Source organism: Pyxicephalus adspersus, chromosome 7 (assembly GCF_032062135.1).
Source record: "Pyxicephalus adspersus chromosome 7, UCB_Pads_2.0, whole genome shotgun sequence".
NCBI lineage: Eukaryota > Metazoa > Chordata > Amphibia > Anura > Pyxicephalidae > Pyxicephalus > Pyxicephalus adspersus.
Genome location: NC_092864.1, coordinates 71,969,022 through 71,988,851, shown reverse-complemented (window position 1 = coordinate 71,988,851; position 19,830 = coordinate 71,969,022). Strand labels below are relative to the sequence as shown.

Genomic DNA, 19,830 nt, shown 5'->3' with positions numbered 1-19,830 from the left:
TATTCCCTATTGTGAATATAATACTGCTTTCTGCAATTTCTTCCACATCAGATTGCATTTCTCAGAAAACAATTTTCCATGTAACTATATTGAGAGAGAAACGCTGCAAAGCTAGTTTTGAATGCAAGATAAGTGCCAGATGATTGTAATATACTGATAGTGGTTACGTACAGAGCAGCGAAAGTCCACTTTTAAGTGTCCAGATATCAGTCCAGCTTCTTCTTCCCTTGGGAGGTATACAATAATATTGTGCCATCAATGTGCACTAACATAAAAAGAATATTTTAGGTAAACAAGTAAAACCTTGTTCGTATGTGTGCTTTGTATTTAAACATACAGAATACATGAGAGCTGCCATTTTTCCTCAATACATACTCAGGCCTTGATTTCTTATTTTCAGTGCTGTACAATGGTTGTGCTTTTTTATTGCTTTCCACAATCTATGGTTTTGATTTAAAAAAATATACTCTATCACATCAACATATAGATGGACTAGATATGCTGTACTGGGGTTTCCCCAATTTGATTTTAATGTGTTTTTACATGGGACATTTTACTAAAGGGTTATTTTTATTAATCATTTTTTTATGGTTAATGATATAGCTATAATAATATGATAAATTGTCGTGTTATTTTTCGTGTTTTATTTTAACATGCCAATTAATTTCAACGTATTGTTATTATATGCAGAAAAGAAGTATTTGGATGTTATCTGCACAATGCACACTGGGACTGTACCACATGGCACGTCCTGAACCGTACAAACGCTTTTAGAACCTCCAATTCATGGACAAAACTATTTGTCTTTATAGTAATTTATTTAAGCAAACAAGTCATTATTTTTAATAAATGTGTGGTAAAAATCCTATCTCTGTAGTTTAAGGGAAACCATTTGAGACACACAAACTTTCATGCATACTTGTACTAGTGCAATCTAAACTGTTCAGGGATCAACAAAATGTAAGAAAATATGAATTAGGTAAGAAATTAAGATTTAAAAAACCACATGTGCATACTCTATCACATCAACGTATACATGGCCTAGATATTCTGTACTCCAGAATTTGGATGTTATCTGCACAATGCACCACATGGCACGCCCTGGACCTGGATCCAAAATGTTTTGGGATCAACAAAATGTAAGAAAATACATTGTACTCAAGTGATTTAGTTGTATTTAGATTAATTATTTCCACCACACCTAAACATTCAGTAAAGCTGATCACTGGGTTATTAATCTTATTAGCTTTTTTTATTATTATTTATTTTTTTATTTTAATGGGATAATGTGTAATGTGGGATCCTTACTCTTTGCTAATCATTATAAAATACAATTCAGCTGCTAGTACCAGGGTACATGTATTTACTGTATTCCTGTGTGCATTCTCTCAATCTGCAATCTTTATATCTAAAGAATATATAAAGAAAATGTACTTTCCTGTTTAGTGTTCCCCTCGCTATTGAAATCTAACAAGACCTAAATGGTATTTAATTCAAAAATATAAATGAAATACTTTGTAGCTTATCAGTCATGATGTAGTGGTTGCAATGTTTTATTTTTATCTGATGATCCTGCTACTAACACATGTAGTTACAGTAGGAAATATTTATGCCAGGATAAACATGTAAATAAAAAAAAAAAATAAATGCATTCAGCACACTGAAGGAGTTGTAAACTACAATATATTACATTTATGTTCTTAGTCCATGTTCATGAAAGTATTGTAACATACACATAAGGGCTTTAACACATGTCCCGATAGACATATAAGGACTTTAAAACAAGGCCCTCCGAACATTTCTAGTTGCATGTACTGTAGAGTAATTCTTTATTCTACAAGTACATTCTTTATCAGTTGACTTCTAACAGCTTAGAATTTCTTGCTGTGTGCTTACATTAGAAGCCCATTGGGGTGCCCAAATTCTGCTCACATAAATAAAAAGCAGAGATTTTTGTGCCTCTGATGTCATATATGAAATAGTTCCTCCACAACGTCTTAAGCAACAAATGTGAATTGGGGCTTATTTTAGAATGTTCATTTTGCTTCTTTATATTATAAAACTAGTTTGATGTGCATAGTCTAAACAGGTTCACGGTCTGTGCTGCTAATCCATACCATATGGTAAGCATTCCTAGACGGAACAATAAGTATTGGACTGGTATACAAGTTCAGTGTTTTCTCAATGCCACAACAACAGTAACAATTCTGATATAATTCTAATAAAACCTGTATCATAAAATGTTGCATTGAAAAATGTTCTCAGGCTGCACTAATGAACAGCTATTGTACTAACAAGTGAAAGAAACCATCTTAACATCCAGCAAGTAGTGCAGCCATGCTGCAGTCAGTGATTTTGTCTCAGCACTTTGTAATCCATTGCATTAATGAGAACAAACTATATATCAGGAGTTATAAAAGTTTATATTTCAATGTTGCAGCTGTTTTTGATTTTGCACTTCAATAGGAATGGCATCTTTGTTCTCATCAAAAATAGTTTCTATTGTAACATCTTTTCATAAAATTTTCAAGCCAACCATAGGTGTATGTATATGAATGCATAAATATCCAAGATTTGTTTTGTTCTCCTGGTTTTAGCTAATCATACCTGAAAGCAATATCAAATGGGAAGAAAAAAAAGTCTGTCCATGAACTTTGTAACTGGAAAAAAAGAATGTTCTCAGAATTTGTGTATAAAGTGGCATTTCAGCATTCCAACCACTTCCAGCCTATGCAAGAATCTGAATATTCAGTCTCAAATCAATATAGCTGCATTGACTTTCATATAAAATACACTGCTCATGCATTTTATACAGAATTATAGAACTTGTGAAAAATGTAATCACAAAAAATGATAATGTGGGTTAGTAATGTGTATTGCCCCCATGTGCTGGTATGCACGCCTGACATCATCTAAATGTACTTCTCTTGAGACAACGTATGGTGCTCAGGGGGATCTCCTGGACCCGGACATTAGAGAGCTTCTGGACAGCCATAGACTGTGGAGACTGTGACTAGTGAAGTCGAATGCATCAATATTTAATATCCCAGACGGTCTCTATTAGATTTAGGTGTGGGGAATATGGGGGCCAGTGAATACTTTGGTCATCGAGGAACTGCCTGCACACTGTGGCCACATGAAGCCGAACACTGTCCTACAACAGAAGGAAAAACAGTGCCCATTGCACCAATGTAAGGTCTGACGATAGGTATGAGGATTTCATCATGGTATCTAACAGCAGTCCCGGTGCCATTAGCATTGTCCTACACCAGGAGATAACCGATAACCCGTGTCCCACTGCATGAGCATAAGGTCTGTCAAAAGGTGTGAGAATTTCATTATGGTACCCAAGAGCAGTTTGGGTACCATTAGATAGTACATAGAGGTCTGTGCAGATGTCCAAGATGTGGCCCCTAAGCCATCACTGACCCACTGCTCAATGACTGGTCATGCTGAATATTGTAGTAAGCAGCATAACTTTTCACATGGCATCTTTAGACTCTTTTATGTCTGTTACTTGTGTGTGAACCGGTTTCTATCTGTGAAGTGAAAGGAGTGCCATTGAGATGCACAGTGCATCAAACTGCACAGGTCACCACCACTGGGCACCACCTTATGCTACTGTCCATGACTAGTAGTGACAAGGACACTATAACAATTCAATATTTATAAAAAGGAAGAAAAAGGAGACAGTTATGGTCTGTGGTTAGGCCATTTCATATTTGGGGGTTGATTTTATTAGTCCATTTCATATTTGGGGGTTGACTTGCTTTTGTCCATCCTGTCCACGTGTTGTTGCTTTCATTTGCATTATGCAGATGTAACTGATTTATGATCATCTACGCTCCCTAACTAGACAGACTAATATCCTAGAAGTGTGACTGACCTGGTGTTATACTGAGTTGACTGAGTCTCCCCTTTATTTTTTAGAGTATATTTGTAAACTGTCCCCTTAGTTGTTTTATTCTGGCTCATTAACCTGAGAAGGCTGCTAAAGTGGTGAAACCTTACAAACTGTAAAAGAGTAGTAACAATATGAAATAACAGAGCCTAATAGCATTTTCTATCCTTCAACATCAACAACAGAACTCCTTTACTTAACATTTCTGTACATTCTTCTTTGCTTGATGATAGTACATGAGGTCAGTTAATAAAAAGTACAGAAAGTGTTTGCTACAGGTAACTTTTACCTAGGATTCTGTAAACTGGTAATGTATAAAATAATAGAAAAAAGAAAGAAAAAAGACAGGCTTTTGTAGCGCAAAACTTTTTTGTCTTAAAAACTGAAATTTTCTTTCTTTTTTCTAAAAATATCACTGGTTGTTTCAGGCTGGGCACTCTGAGAACACTCTATTCTGAATGATTGGGTCACTCTCCTTGGTGGAATGGTAATATATAAACTATTAACAGACACCCACCCAAACTGTGGGTCTGGGGTAAAGTGTTTTGGGAATGTGATTGGGACATTTGTATTGTGATCATTTTTTATCCAGAAAGAACCAAGAATGCCAGCCATTATGTCTGACATTGTTTAATCCTTTAGTACCCCAAACACTATGTTAGGAATAATGATTCATGTAGTAAAAAATAACAATGCTTCATGTAGTAAAAACTTATATAAAAAGGAAGAACAGTCTACAACAACATAAATGAGTTATTATTCAGGATCTACCAAAAGCATATTGACAGTGTCACAGGATCCAAGCAGTGTTCATCAATAGAAAACAATATACCAATGAGAACACAGGTAAAGGTTAGGACAGGTTTCTGCAGCACTAACATATTTGCATGCCACTACTTTTAAGTGGAAAAGTCTCTAAAAGAATCTTCTGTGCTCGGCACTGCAGCTGTTCTATGCAAATTTTGTAAGAAACTAAAAAGAAAGCTGAGTACAGATTTTCCAACTTGATTTAGGGACTACATAAAAGAAACTGATATCTATGCTTAAAGCAAGTCTGCCAATAAATAATCCAAACTAACTGCCTATTACAGGCATCCTGAGATGCGAAAAGGCTTTAGCTGACGTTTAACATGCTTCACGCAGTGCTGAAGTTTGCTAGAAGCTTGTTTAAAATGACAGCCAGTACTCCCATTAAGTGTTTAACATTCTCAAACTGGAGCTGAATGGTGCTTTAAAGGCTTGTAAAAGCTTGCTGTACACATTGCTCCTATCCAAGCTGAAGCCAATGTAAACAGGGCATTGGCTTAACACTACATTGTAAGATTTGAAAAGTAATTCCCATTAGTTTTGGGTAATCTGTTTTAAAAAAAAAATCTGTACTTCCTGAACACAAGCATATACTCTGGAAACCTAATTAAATTATTTTAAGTGTTTATTTAACTATGTGAAACATGACAAACATCAGATGTAGACTTTAATATAAGGATTTTGAATCAGTTATATGTGCTATGTGTTGGTGCAGGTGTAAACAAAGTTTGCCACCAACAATGGTGCTGGATTACATTCATTAAGGGAATGTGTTCTATAAAATGGAAAAAAAAACCTTAATAACTGTCCCAGAACAACATCTGCACCAGACCAGAAGTGAAGGAAACTTTCCACACACCGGCCTGCCTGGCAAGATGCTGTATCAGACCCCCGGAAAAAACTTTACAATGATAAGCCTATTATTTGTGGATGTTACTTCATTGTGAAATACTTACCCCCTACCTTTGCTAAATTTGTGACTGAAAATGCCTTCTTACCTGGTTAGGTTGCTATTTGCTATTTAAAAGGGTCTTGAATATTAAGATAAGAAAGAATTAAAGAGGTATTTGGGAGTCATATACTAAACTGCTGCTGTCTCTGGGAATGCCAAACTGTTCTGCAGGTTCATGCATCTGCATGCATTGCTGTTTGCTTTTAAAGTTATGGTGCAGTTCATCCCTCAAAAAAACAATTGTACAGCCATGAGCAACATATTGCTTCCAGGAAACATGATATAACTCCACTGCAATGTAACTGTTGCAAACACTTGCGCAAAGTGGTTCCCAACTACCCCCCGTACAGTTGAATGGGAGCAATTGGGAGCACAGTTGCCCATGTGGCATTTCAATTTACCGCAAGTCTGAAAGGGACCAAAGTCATTGATTGAAATAACCTGTTTTGCAAAGAATAGCAGAGAATTACCTCTACAAAAGGAGGAATGTTAGGTAGTAAGAGCACTTTAAGCAGTGCACTCTTTTGATCACTAATCTGAACCAGTATGATGATGGGTTTCTGTTCTTTGTGAAAAAGTGGATCTCAAAGAAGTGAAAATAAGTGAAGACTGATTAATTTGTTTTTCCGAAAACTCCATTTAAATATTGTGTGTGTTTCCAATATCAGCTGCTACGTATGAATGTAGTATTATAACCTTTGCTTTTTAATCTGTTTAATCCTCATCCAGCTACAAATTTTTTAAATTGTTAATCTCAGTAGATTGCTTTCATGTATATATAGCACCCATGAGAACAGGGGTAGAAGCATTCCATACACCCTGCATTGAATCCCCCCAGAAACAATTGGAATCCTTGAATCAGTTTTGACAGAGCAGCGGTGGGTAAGACTCGGAAATAAAGTTGAATACAATTCTTTCTGTCCTGGTGTGACCTTAACAGGAATGTATGAAAAATGCATTTACACGTTACATAAAAATATTGTAGATCGTATGACTAACCTTGGAGTTCGTATTGATGGTCTGTTTTACGGTATCCAGCTGCCTCTGTAGCTCCCGCATTTTCTCTGCATAGAAGCTTTCGTAACTAGTCATTTTAATGTTGTGTTTTCAATCAACAGGTAATTCTAACAGCCTTTTGGAATAAAAAGAAAAATGAACTAAATTATTTTTTCCATTTATGCAGATGATCTAATGATTTTTTTTTCTGAAATACATTTTACCACTAATGTTTATAATTCTGAATGTAATGACCCAAAGTGACTTCCTAGAACAACTAGATTTATTTTTTTCATTTACATATATATTTAGGCCCAAAATGGGCTAGGCACGGGCCAACATGCCGGGGGGGGGGGGGGGGCAGGCAAAAGGTCAGGTGAGGAAGAAGGGGGCAATGGTCTGATGGGGGAAAGTGGGAGCATAGGTAGTTAAGGAAAACTATGGGTGGATAAAGTAGTATGGCTATAAGAAAAGGAAAAAGAGGGGTGAGGCCAGATATTTTTGAGTTGGAAGGAGAGAAGATTCCCACCTTCCCGTCGTGAGATGGTAGGGTGGATTGGTTGATGGGAAGGCGTTGGGTGGTGTGAGGGCGAGGACAGGGTGTGGTGTAGCTAGGTTGGTAAAGTGATATAGTGTGGATGGCTATCTATGGTACGGGGGAAAAAATGGTTATTTGGGTTAATAGGTGTTAAGGTTGGGGATGTTATGCATGATTGATATTGTTCTCAAGGCGTTGGAGTGGCGCCTGGAACCCAGTTAGATATATCAATCGGTGTTAGATATATCTACGGTGGTGAAGGAGTTAAGGCCTGTCCAGGACCTGCCACCTGAGGGGAAGGGTGTTTTTGGGGTTACATATTCAGTTAATGTTATATAGTTGTAATGTAAAAATATGACAGTTATAGATGTATATATTGATAAATTGTTTAATTAATAAACGTTCGTATGGCCAGTTTCACCATACTTGCAGATGTTGTTATGTAAAGAAAAGGGGTTGTTATTAAAAAGTTAATAGGGGAGGGGTCTTGTTGGGGTAAAAGGCTCTTGCATACCATACAGTGTACACAGATTTTTAGTGATATTAGTAACATAAAGGAACATCATTTGCTGATACTTTTCTGAGACTTCCATTAGAAGCTACCCAAGCAAGTAAATTTGACCATGAATGTAAGGAGGCTGTGCCAGATTTCCATTATTGGAGTCTGGAGGAACACAGGCTTTAGTGTGTTAACAACACCTCTCTGCAAGAGTCATATATGGAATCACATTTTTACTGGTCACATTCTACTCTGCCCTATAATAACATGAAAATGTGTATATTAATTATTTGAGAACCCCTTTCATTAAATTAGCAAATAAGTATCGCATCCCCAATTAAATCATAAAGCAAAGAAGGGGCTTGATCACCTCTGGGACAAAGACATCACCATTGGAGACCCAAAGCAGGATTTTCTAGGTACTTGCAACAATAAAAGTTAAAATATTCATAGTTTTTATTGACAAATGTTACATTCTCAATATTATACACAACATATCATAAGTTTAAATTGACAAAGAAGCCATAAAGACCACTAGATAATTTGCTACCACCACCAAACTTTGGACAATATTCTCACAAGCCTACAATTAGGTAGATGAGAGTGACTCGACACATTTCACAGATACTGGTCAGCTTCCTAAGGAGTGCTGCAATGTTAGTATGGTGTTATGATGATATGGTAAATGCTCCCAAAAAAGAACATTGTATATATAAGTATCCAAGGTAATTATTACATACACAAAAATTTTGGTAGCTCACATGGCTCTGGGCCAATAGGAAACACATCCAAGTTAAACACCACAACAAAAAAATGTCTGGAAACACCTGAAGGGGTATTTAAAATAAGTAAGCAAATAAGCCATCCTTCTAAAGTCTGCATAGATTAGACACTTAAATATTTCTCATAAATCAGGTTAGCATAGTTCCAGAAGAAAATTACTTCCACCTACTAAGATCATTATTCAAAGTTTATATATAAAAACAATAATATAAATCAAACTTACTTGAATTTTCTGTGCAAGCAATGATAGAGTAAGTAGAAGAAGGATGTCTGAAAGAGCTGGCTATGCAGGCAGACCAAGTTATTTGCAGACCAGATCTGCTCAGGCCCGTTCTTTGCTTTATAACAATGTATAAACAAGGAAAAGCTGTCTTCCGAATTCTGCTGTCAATAATTAGACAAGCCTACAGTGCCTAATGGTATACCCAGTCCTCCTAAAAGCTTCACTATATGGTGGAACAAGCTTTTTATTCATTGGTTATATTGGAAGTAGCGTCAGCCACTCAGGTAAGTGTTTCTACCATGTTCAGGGGATACTACATCATGATAAACAATAATAAGTAAAGGATCTGAAGTTTTGCTAAAATGGATCTGAATATTTGTAGTTAATAAAAAATTCAAGGAATTGTAGCCTTTGGACTGGTGTCTTTAAATCATTTGAATATTTATTAAGAATATTCAATATTCCTTGACAGGTGCACCTGGAGTTGATCTCTTTCTGACTGGCATTTTAGCTGCTTCACATGTGTTTTGAATCTCAATAGACTTCTATAACAATGTAAATTCCGCTTGAAGTGAACAAAACAAAGCCCATCAATACGGGAACCAATTAATATTTTTTTTTATTAATATGATTATTATGTACATGTGGAAAGGGTCTCTTGCCATACATTTTTGTTTTTAAAGAGGTTGTTATTTGAATAAATTGTTAAAAAAATGCTGAGAAATAATACCTTTATATATGGTTATACTTCACTTATCTGACCCCTGTAGGCTGATTACAATTGTCAACCTAAAAATAACGGTCAGTTGCCACTACAGGCAAATTAAAAAGTAAAAGTACTGCTGCAACTGTTTAGGCAAAGTTACACATTTGTAAAATTAGTAGCATTTTGAAAGCCTTGTTATCCCAGGGCATATCTTACAAATGTTCCAGTAAACTGGACAGTGGGCAGCATAGTGGTTTAGAGGTTAGCATTCCGGGTAGGTCCTAGGTTCGAACCCCAGCCAGGACACTATCTGCATGGAGTTTGCAGGTTCTCCCTGTGTCTGCGTGGGTTTCCTCCAGGTACTCCGGTTTACTCCCACATCCCAAAAACATGCAGTTAGTTTAATTGGCTTCCCCCTAAATTGACCTTAGACTACATTAATGACATATGACTATAGCAGGGACATTAGATTGTGAGCTCCTTTGAGGGACAGTTAGTGACACGACTTAGGACTTTGTACAGCGCTGCGTAATATGATGGCGCTATATAAATACTGTGTAATAATAATTATAAACTGTCATCATCTGGGATTGGAAGGTAGGTAAAGCAGCTGCCACTATAGCTTCACCAAGACAAAGCAGATGACAAGCTACAAAATCCCAAAGACCATGATGATTTGTGCTTCTCTGTATAATGCAGGTAGATCATAAGAGGGGGTGACAGAATGCTGTATCTAGCTTCTTGAAAACCACAAGCTTTGGTGAAGTCCTCATACTATGCTGAGCCTTAATGATTGAAAGAACTGAAATTCAATGAATGAATGAAGGCCTGGGAGAGGAACAGTAAAAATAGGGAATAAAAAGTCGAGATTGTGATGGATATCCTGCAGCCAGAAAATAACAAGGCTCTATTTAAATTAATCCATTAATGCACACTTTAAGAAGTTCATGTATGAAGGCAAATCAGAGTAGGCAGTTTCGAGAGAGGAACCAGAACAACTGTGCAGAAGGAAAAGTAAGGCTGGAGTTCAGTAAATGTTAGAACAGCGCTGTAAATTGTCTACTGGAACAGTGGTTGCCAACTGGTGGTCTGCGTGAAAAGTTTGGTGATCTGCGGCTCTGGCTGATGTGCCCCCCCAGAGGGGTCGGAAGAAAGACCCCGCTGGGGGGGCGCACTCGCCAGAACCGAACCATGTCCCCCAGTATGGATCACAGGCTCAGGGCGGTGGGCGAGTTGTGTCTCTGGCATCATGACATCACTCTGGGAAAAGTTTCTTCCCTTTGAGTGACACACGGCTCCCCGCAAATGTGCAGTCCGGAGTCCGTAAATTTAGTGGTCTGTGAGGTCAAAAAGGTTGGTGACCACTATACTAGAAACCTCAGATTCACACATTTCCACTGTGTCTGTGTCGTATTTTGTATGCACAGATGGGAAAGTCTACCTGGCGAAAGGTGGTCTTGCATATCTAAATGCTAGAAAATGTGTTTCTACTTTTTTAATACTGTGTATGCCTGTAAATGTGTAAAAGAATATGTAACTGCTATACTTTCCAAATAGGTCCTTTAACAATATTCTTATTTATTAAAACAAAAATTTGATTAAAAGTAGTGTTTCTGTTTTTAATGTACACTTCGGTTAAACTTGAATATTTTGCCTTTATTCTGAGTCAGGGGACACAGCCTTCCTAATCTAATTTTTATGCTTGCACTGATTTGCGCTATCTGCCTGCCCTAATTGCTAAATCCCTTGAGTTGCCAGTATAATTTTCTTCCTAATAATCCTAAATCTGAACCTGCAAATCGCTGTTTTCTGAATTCTTATGATCCTATTTCATTATAAAAGATGCAAAGTACCAAGCAGCCAGCTTTGATTGTATTTTTGTCTCAAAGCTGGAATAAACCAAAAAAGATATTCCTCAGTGTCTCCTTGGTGGGGAAAAAGTACAATCTGCTAATGTTTTGCCTACCCTGGTACCTTCCCCATTACAACATGCCAATGATATTTTTAATTTTGTTTTTTATCCTATTTTTAGTATTTTTTTGTTTTATGTCTTCCAATACAATACTAAATCATGGCTGGATGACGGGGCTGAAAACACAACAAACACCCCTTGCCTCGTGCAGACAGCCCCATATGCGATGCAAGCCTCCATGATTTAAAGGACTGAACTGCAACAAATTAAAGGGGTAGTCCAGGGACAGTCAGCCAAGGAAGGAAAGGGATAGGTGATACAAGATGTCTATTACCACTGTATTGTGGCAATGCACATTATGCAAGTCAGTGCATTGTGGTGCCATTCATTCTACATGGCATCCCAACACACCTTCCAATCGTTTTATATGTTACACAAACTACAAAAAATTAACACACTACCATGCACTGCATCATTAAAACAAAGCATACAAAATTTTGTTTATGCTTTCTGGTGCATTAGGAAATTTATTCAAAGGACTAGGCTGCCCCATTAAAATGCATGTTAAAGAACCACACGTATAAAATGAACCCTACATATTTTCTAGTCATAAATATAGCTGTTAAGCAGTAGCAGTTAAAAGCTAAATCAGTACTTTTACTTGCAGGGTAAATGCAAAACTTAAACATCATAAATCCCAATTGTTCCAATTTTGGATGTGCTCTACCTTTTTTTGGGAACCAAGTCCTTATATTGGAACCAAGTCCTTTATATATATATATATATATATATATATATATAGTCCTTATTCTATCTCTACAAAGTGGTTGTGCATTTATACCAAAAACACAGAAGGTTACAAAAGACATGCATACAAGAAAAATGTTATTTAAAGTGGACTTTCCATGCAAATAGAACATTTCACTTTCCTGACAGCATCCCTTCCCTTACCAAAAACTAGCTTAAAGAAACCCTAATAAATAAAGATGTTATAAAAAAAAGAAAAGATACACACTTCTATATCAGCACTTATAGAAGGTATGGGAGATATCAGCCTTAACTTTAGCGATGCCTCCCAAAAATGTACTCCTGCAATAAAAATCTCCAAACATCCTCTTGTACATCAAGGGATCAAATTGCAGTGTAAATCAACCAGAAAGACTTAAGTGACAAATTAATTAACTCAAGGACAAAAAAACGTATTTTTTACATATCTAACGCTGAACCTTCTGAACAGGATATGATCTAACAATGCAATATGACTGTGACTAACACTACTGTACTGTTTAACAGAGGAATTTTTTTACACCTTTGTAGACTATTTGGGCAATAAGAAGTTGGAAGACACGTTCATTGTGTTATGCCAGACTCAAGACTCCACTCTACCCTGCTGTTTGACTAGATCAGTGTTTCTCAACCTGGGTTCCTCCAGAGGTTGCTAGGGGTTCCTTGGGCAGGAACCAGTTTGTGCCTCTCAGGTCAGTTTGTGACACCAATGATCTTTTTAGCTTTACCTGTAAGGGTGATATTCTTCTCACTGGCCATTTTTGTAACAGCCATTTTTCACCCTGCCCACTAAGCTAATATACTGTTGATATAGTGATCAACTAAGGGTAAGGGTTAGGGATAAGGGTTCCTTGAAGACCTAAAAATTATTTCAATGGTTCCCCAGTGTTAACTGGGCTAGATCATTAAACATTAATAAAACAGAATGATACCATTCTAGCACATCTTACTGAGACATCAAGCAGTGGGGAGCATACATCAACAGCTCACATTAAATTAGCAGGGTGGTTGAAATTTCTCTTCCATGCTGGCCATTGGGAAGAATTTCACCCTTACAGATAGCCATAACAAAAATTAGAGTTAGCTAAACTGACCTAAGAGGCACAAATTGCTCATTCTTTAATGAACCCCTAGCAACATGGTTGAGGAACACTGCATTTCATGCATATCACATGATACCACTCCTGCCTAGGCTCACTGATGCTTAAAAAGTCACAAAAAAATTCAAAAAAATGTAGCACAGGTACTACATCCTTACATTTTTTTAAAGTAACGCAGGAAGTGATAGGTGAGTTAACTCTGCCCTCCCTCTCACTGCCTGGTGATGGTGGTGTCTTTTGAATCTCAGGCACTTTCTTACTGAAATACACTGTATTAGTGTACTTCCCCAATATTAACCCATACTATTTGACTACATGACCCCCCAATGCAACTTTGCCAGGCATGTCCAAATTTTTTGCAGAGGACCTGATTTGGCGAGGTGAAAATGTATGGTGTGGGCGTGGTCTGCGCGGGTCCCGCACAGCACATGCCCACCAGGGTGATGTGAGGGATTCCCTGTGCCCGGAGTTCGGTGTCAGTGCGGGCTCTGTGCAGAGCACGTTTTTGGAATCAGAGTGGGCGTGGTCCGCAGGGGTCCCTCACAGCACACGCCGACTGTAATGAGGTAGGGGATTCCCTGTGCACACATGGGGACTCTCTTCCCGCCAAGTAGCGAGCCGATAATTGCAAGGAGGTTGATCAACTCTAATGAAATAGCTTTTATGTAGGCATGTATTTTATGCTGTGGTCAACAGTGCTGGCGTGTGGCATATTATCGATTTTATGACAAAGGTGGAAACCTGAACAAGGGGTGCAATTGGTCCCCGGGCCAGACTTTAGACATGCCTGAACTATGCACTCCAATAACTTATTGCTACTGCAGCAGTATGTGCACCTACTAGTATTTTACCTATGTACTTCTTCACTGAACCTTCGACTTCATGACTGGTTAGTACCGTCATCGCTGAAGGAGGGCACACTAGAAAGAAAGTATGCTGTAATGTGCAAGCATGATGTGCATACCTACACATCATTAAGATTTTTTACATTACTCAGTTTTAATAATATTGATCCTTGTAGTAGTTCACAGTTGTTGACAATACACCACGGATACTAAAAAAGAACTCCTGTATGAAGGATATCACATGCATTATTTATACAGAACTTGTTAGGAGAATACTGAAATACAGAAAGAATCTGTATTTCTTACTAAATAAATGAGGTTTGAAAACTTGCTATGAATCTATGAAACCTAATATGAACTCTTTCATCGCTGCTTCTTTGTTCTTTTGTATTTTAGTCTTTTAAAGCTTACAGATAAATAGAATTGTAAATGATGCTGCTTGTCTGTGCCCCCATTATAACCGGAAAACATGCAAAAAAAATTCCAGAAATAGGAAAAGCGACCTGCTAAACTCAGACCATTACCAGGGCATAACTTTTAACTGCCTGCTGTGAAAATAGGACTGCCCTGGGGAGAATTCAAACTACCACAGTAAGAGCTGTAGTCTTCCACAGATTGCTGGGCATAATAATAAAAGAAATAAGTAGTTCATGTACTGCTGATTCTTTTTACTCCTGGCTGGAAAAACAAAACAAAATATTAATGCTCTGCATTGTCGTTGAAAGCCGGCCAAGACTTTACACATTTGTTAATTAAAAGCCCTATAGCAAGTACATCCAAAGTACGCAGCTGAATGTTCCACAAGCAAATCAAGACACATTCAGCCCAGTTATTTTATTCCTAGTTATGTCCAACCTAGGGGCTAGACAAAGCTTTGTTTAAAGTTGAACTCCAGGAAGATATAAAAGACACAAATGAATAGAGCTCTGTAATCATTATTATGTCATTGAATATCATTTTAAATGCTTGCACCTGATTTTGAGTTGCTATAAGCCTTTTGCACCTACCTGTACAGCACTGATCAGTGAGTAAAGTAGAACACAGAACAGTTGCATTGCAATGTTCATGTGGCACAGCTTTGTAAATCTTAGGGCTGGATGGTACAAGACTGGCTGCACATGCTTATTCTGTGTAGATGTGTGATCACAAGCCTTTAATTACTGTACAAAAAAGCAATTTAAAATGGTTTAAATTACTATAGTTGGCTGGACTGCCAAACACTTTATTGAAACTAGAAATCTAGAAGTATGAAAAGTCTTAGATGTAATATTATTGCACAGTTTTTATATAGCACCAAAATCATAGGCAGCGCTGTACATAGCTGTCCCTCAAAGGAGCTCACAATCTAATGTCCATTATCATAGTCATATGTCTTTAACACAGTCTTTAACAAAGGTCTTTTTTTTTGGGGGGGGGGAGTTAATTACCCTAACTGCATGTTTTTCGATTGTGGGAGGAAACCGGAGTACCCGGAGGTAACCCACGCAAACACGGGGAGAACCTGCAAACTCCATGCAGATAGTGTACTGGCCGAGATTCAAACCTGGGATCTAGAGATTTATTAAAGTTCTCCAAGTCTGCAGAAGACCGACTATCATGGGTGAACCTGGGTGATCCAGGAAATTTGGAACATATCTTTTTCTAAGAAATTCATGATATTAAATGTGCTAAAATTTAGTTTTTGAGTTTACATATATCTTATGTTCGGAGACAGAAACATTAAATTAATGGTGGCAAAAAAAAAAAAAACTATCTGGAATTCTTTGTGATTTTAAGCATTTCTAGAACTATAGAATATAAATAACTAATATAATATTTATATTGTATCAATGAAAAAGAAAAAGATAAATGCTTTGTTATGCATAATGATGGGTGACACTTATAAATGAAGACATGGACCCCGCAGATCTGGGAATCCCTCCACATTTATGGTAGTGTGTCTGGATTAAACACAGTATTCCAAATAGGTGCTTGGCAGAATTTTTAGGGTGTTGGTTTTTACCGTTGACCGCTAGTATGAGTACAAAGGTTACAAGTATATGAAGCAATGATCACCCAGCTTTCAGGACATCAAATAGCACAATGAGGTGAGTGGGTGGACCAGGGATGTGGAGTCAGAAGCTATTATGGTTGCAAGATCTACCAATAAACAAAAATACACTTACCTTCAATCCCTCAGGGCAGTCCGATCCATCCGGAGGTCTCTTCTATCAGGTCCCGCGTCCTCCTGGCATCCGTCTTCGAGCCGGCGCTCCGGGGGCTGCCATCTTCTCCTCTTCTTCTGGCTTTTTTTTTTCCTATGTTACCCGACCCAGGAGCGAGATCGGGTGACGCAGATGGGAAAAAAAATTGCCGATCTCACTGCTGACGCGCGAGAAAGGCAATTTTTTTTCCTTTTAACAAAAGGGCTCTATCTCAGGCATGCGCAGAAGGAGCACCCAAGAGCCTCCCGATGTGTGTGGTGTAGGTATCCCGGGAGGCTCTGAGCACCCATTCATTCTCAATCACCTAGCTGATCGAGAATTAGGAGGTTTAAAAAAAAGGGTGTTGCATTTAAAAAAAATAAACAACAGAATTTTTACTTTACAACAAGGGTTGTATAACTTTTTATGTAAAGTAAAAAGTCTGAGTTTTGGTACGCTTTAAAATTTCATTGTCTGTGTTTACTGTACTTACTGCAAAAATTATTTTTCCCCAAGTTTAAGTATCAGTGGGGTTGGGGACCCATCTTTGGTGTGGAGTCTCCTGACTGGTGTGGAAAAGAAGTGAATTGAGATTATGTTAGTCTGCAACTTAGTGGTGATATCGTTCCTGAGCTGGGAGAATAGGCGGCTGGGGGCAATCATATCAGGTTGGCGAATATTAGTATACAAACTGAAAGATTGTAATCTACAGTAAAATATAAAGAGTGGCGTGTACACCTCAGTATCAGTATATACATTCAAGCAGTGTAAAATATATATTTTACAGAACAATATACAGAATGGCATGTATAATACACAGCTCAGTTTTAGAATACAAAGCAGGGTAAAGTATATATTGTACATTGGTGTACCACAATAAAAAAAAATCTGTAATTAAAATATAGGTAAAGGCAAAACATTTTGTTATGACCCGTCAGCTTTCTATTGGTCGGTGTCCCAGGAAGAAACATTCATTCTCTAATTGTGACCAGGACAATCAGCAGTGTCACTAGGAATAAAAGTGGGGGTAAATGCAAAATGATAAATTGCCATTAGAACAGGAAGAGAGGGGTCATCTTCCCTGTTTGTTTCTAAAAGTTGATTTCTCTCATGTTGGAAAGATTTTTAACTGCCCGCTGAGTCTATAGAACAGGAAGTGAAGACAAATGTTCCTAATGAGGAAGATAGCAATGAAAAAAACTAACAGTAGTTTTGACCCTCTCTAATTATACCCAAAACAAAAAAGAAAATTTTAAGCGATGACGATGATGCTGAGCTGTCCAAATATTAGGCTGCATACACATGTCAAATGATTTTCGTATGATAATCAAGCTGATATCGGACAAGAATCTGGCAAGTGTACAGCGCTCGCCCTCCAAACAACCATCCTGGTGGATCCAAGGACAAGGAATGATTGTAATAAAAGGAAAAGAGAGTCTAAATCTAAAAGTGCAAATAAAAAAAAAAATACACTTACTTTCAATCCCGCAGGGCAGTCTGATCCCTCCGGGGGTGTCCTGCATCAGGTCCTGCGTCATCCCGGAGCCAGCGATCCGGGCGCCACCATCTTCTTCTCTTATTCCAGTTCTTTATGCTACGTCACCCGACCCAGGCGCTAGATCGGATGACGTACGGTGGCAGAACAGTGGCTCAGGGGTTAGCACTCTGGCCTTTGCAGCGCTAGGTCCTAGGTTCGGATCCCAGCCAGGACACTATCTGCATGGAGTTTGCAGTTTTTCCCTGTGTCTGTGTGGGTTTCCTCCCACATCCCAAAAACATGCAGTTAGGTTATTTGGCTTCCCCCCATAAATGACCTTAGACTACATTAAAGACATATGACTATAGTAGGGACATTAGATTGTGAGCTCCTTTGAGGAACAGTTAGTGACACGACTATGGACTTTGTACAGTGCTGCGTAATATGATGGAGCTAAATAAATACTGAGAAATAATAATGTAGGATGGAAAAAAAAAATTGCCAATCTCACTGCGCATGCTGCAAATTTTAATTTTTGCACAAAAAGGAGCGCCCAAGAGCATCTCAGGGTGCCCGATGTAGGTATCCCAGTAGGCATTTGCACTCCTTCTCATTCTCCACTGCCTAGACGATCGAAAATTAGGGGGCAGTGCTGCACTCTTTTTTTTTTCTTTTTGTGGTGTTGCACCTAAAAAAACAGCAGAATTTTTACCTTACATATTAGGGTTGTCTACCCTTTTATGTAAGATGAAAATTCTGAGTTTAGGTCGGCTTTAAGGGGAGAGATCGCAGCTGGGTTCCGCTCCGTCGCTCTCCCCCTCCCCTCTCCATAGAGCAGAACGGTGCTGTATGTGCATCGCTCGTTCATGCATCGTGCAGTCGTTTGTTGTTGGTAAGGATGGTAAAAGATCCTTTCCAATGACAAATATAGCACGTGTGTACGTAACCCTAGAGTTTGGTACCTGTCGCAAACAATATAGTTGTATAGATTACTGTAAATCCCAACTAAACCTATTAAAATAAGCATATTGTAGAGATTATAATAATCCTAAATGTTTTATTTCTGTAGCAGCACACACAGTAGAAAGCTAGCAGCAACTAAAGCAGTCTCCAGCATGCACTCTGTGCAGGGACAGTCTTATCAGCAGGTATAAAAGCTGCAGACAGTAATAAGCAATGAACAGTTTGCTCTCTGAGCTGCCTTTTTATTCTTACCTCTCAGCACTGCCTGTCAGATCCCTCCATACTCATTAACACAGCAGAGCAAGGCTCCATTTCCTACTCACTCCCCGCCCTATAATACTGATCACACAAGACCAGCCTTCAGCATGGAGAAGGAACTCCTTACAGCCCTAAAGACAGTCCTCCTGTTTGTTTGCTTTGCTCACTTTCTGTTGTCTGTAAAGGCACAAGCTGTTATTAGTCAGTGCCAAAGCTTCTATTTATATGCACGCCAAGTAATACCAGAATGGCTCAGCATGCTATTGATAAAATGTATTTGCTTTCAAATGCCCTTGAACATTTAAAAAAAAAAAAAAGTTTAATATTCCTACTACTTCGAAAACTAGAAATAAAAGAGCTTTTTTGCTTCCCCCACAAAAAAACTTAATTGCCGAATAAACTGGATTCTGTCTGGAACCAGACTGCTAAGTCAGAGAAGGGAAGGTCCTAGGGCCTTGTGATTCAACTATGGTATTCATGTTAATTCAAGTTAATGACAGGCTGGGTGTAATAATATGTTAATGTTTCAAAATGTATTTTAAAATGGATAAATAACTTCCATAAAACTAGACATGGAAGTCATTCAGTAGCCTTGCTTAAAGTAGTAGTGGTATATATATATATATATATATATATATATATATATATATATATATATTAATTTATCCATCCAACTATCAATCCTTATACAAAATAATCAACTTACTTAATAAAAAAAAACAAATAAAAATTCCTTGCTGACTTCTATCTAGGTAAATCAACCCCCAAAGGGGCAGAAAGAATATAAGTATTGTAATAAAAAAGCCAGAGACAGTTTTTCATAAGCTAAACTCCAGGGTCAAAGTCTGTCAATGTCTGATTGTACTATCTGTCTGCTCTCTCATTGACAGTAGGCTCAATG

The 19,830-nt window shown here is 37.9% G+C and overlaps 1 protein-coding gene across 3 annotated transcripts in view; it reads right to left on the bottom strand.

Moving 5' to 3' along the window:
* LDAF1 (lipid droplet assembly factor 1) overlaps window positions 1–19,080 on the bottom strand; it is a 33,947-nt gene extending 14,867 nt beyond the window's left edge. For 2 of the 3 annotated variants that reach the window (XM_072418927.1, XM_072418930.1), the window contains exons 1-2: window positions 18,924–19,080; window positions 6,660–6,792 (exon numbers count right to left, since the gene is read on the bottom strand). In XM_072418927.1, the coding sequence (XP_072275028.1) occupies window positions 6,660–6,752 (93 nt within the window). In that variant the 5' untranslated portion in view covers window positions 6,753–6,792; window positions 18,924–19,080. Of the gene's footprint in view, window positions 1–6,659; window positions 6,793–17,708; window positions 18,359–18,923 lie in introns of those variants that run through there. The other variant, XM_072418928.1, reaches the window with a different exon arrangement.
* Window positions 19,081–19,830: the final 750 nt, after the last annotated feature.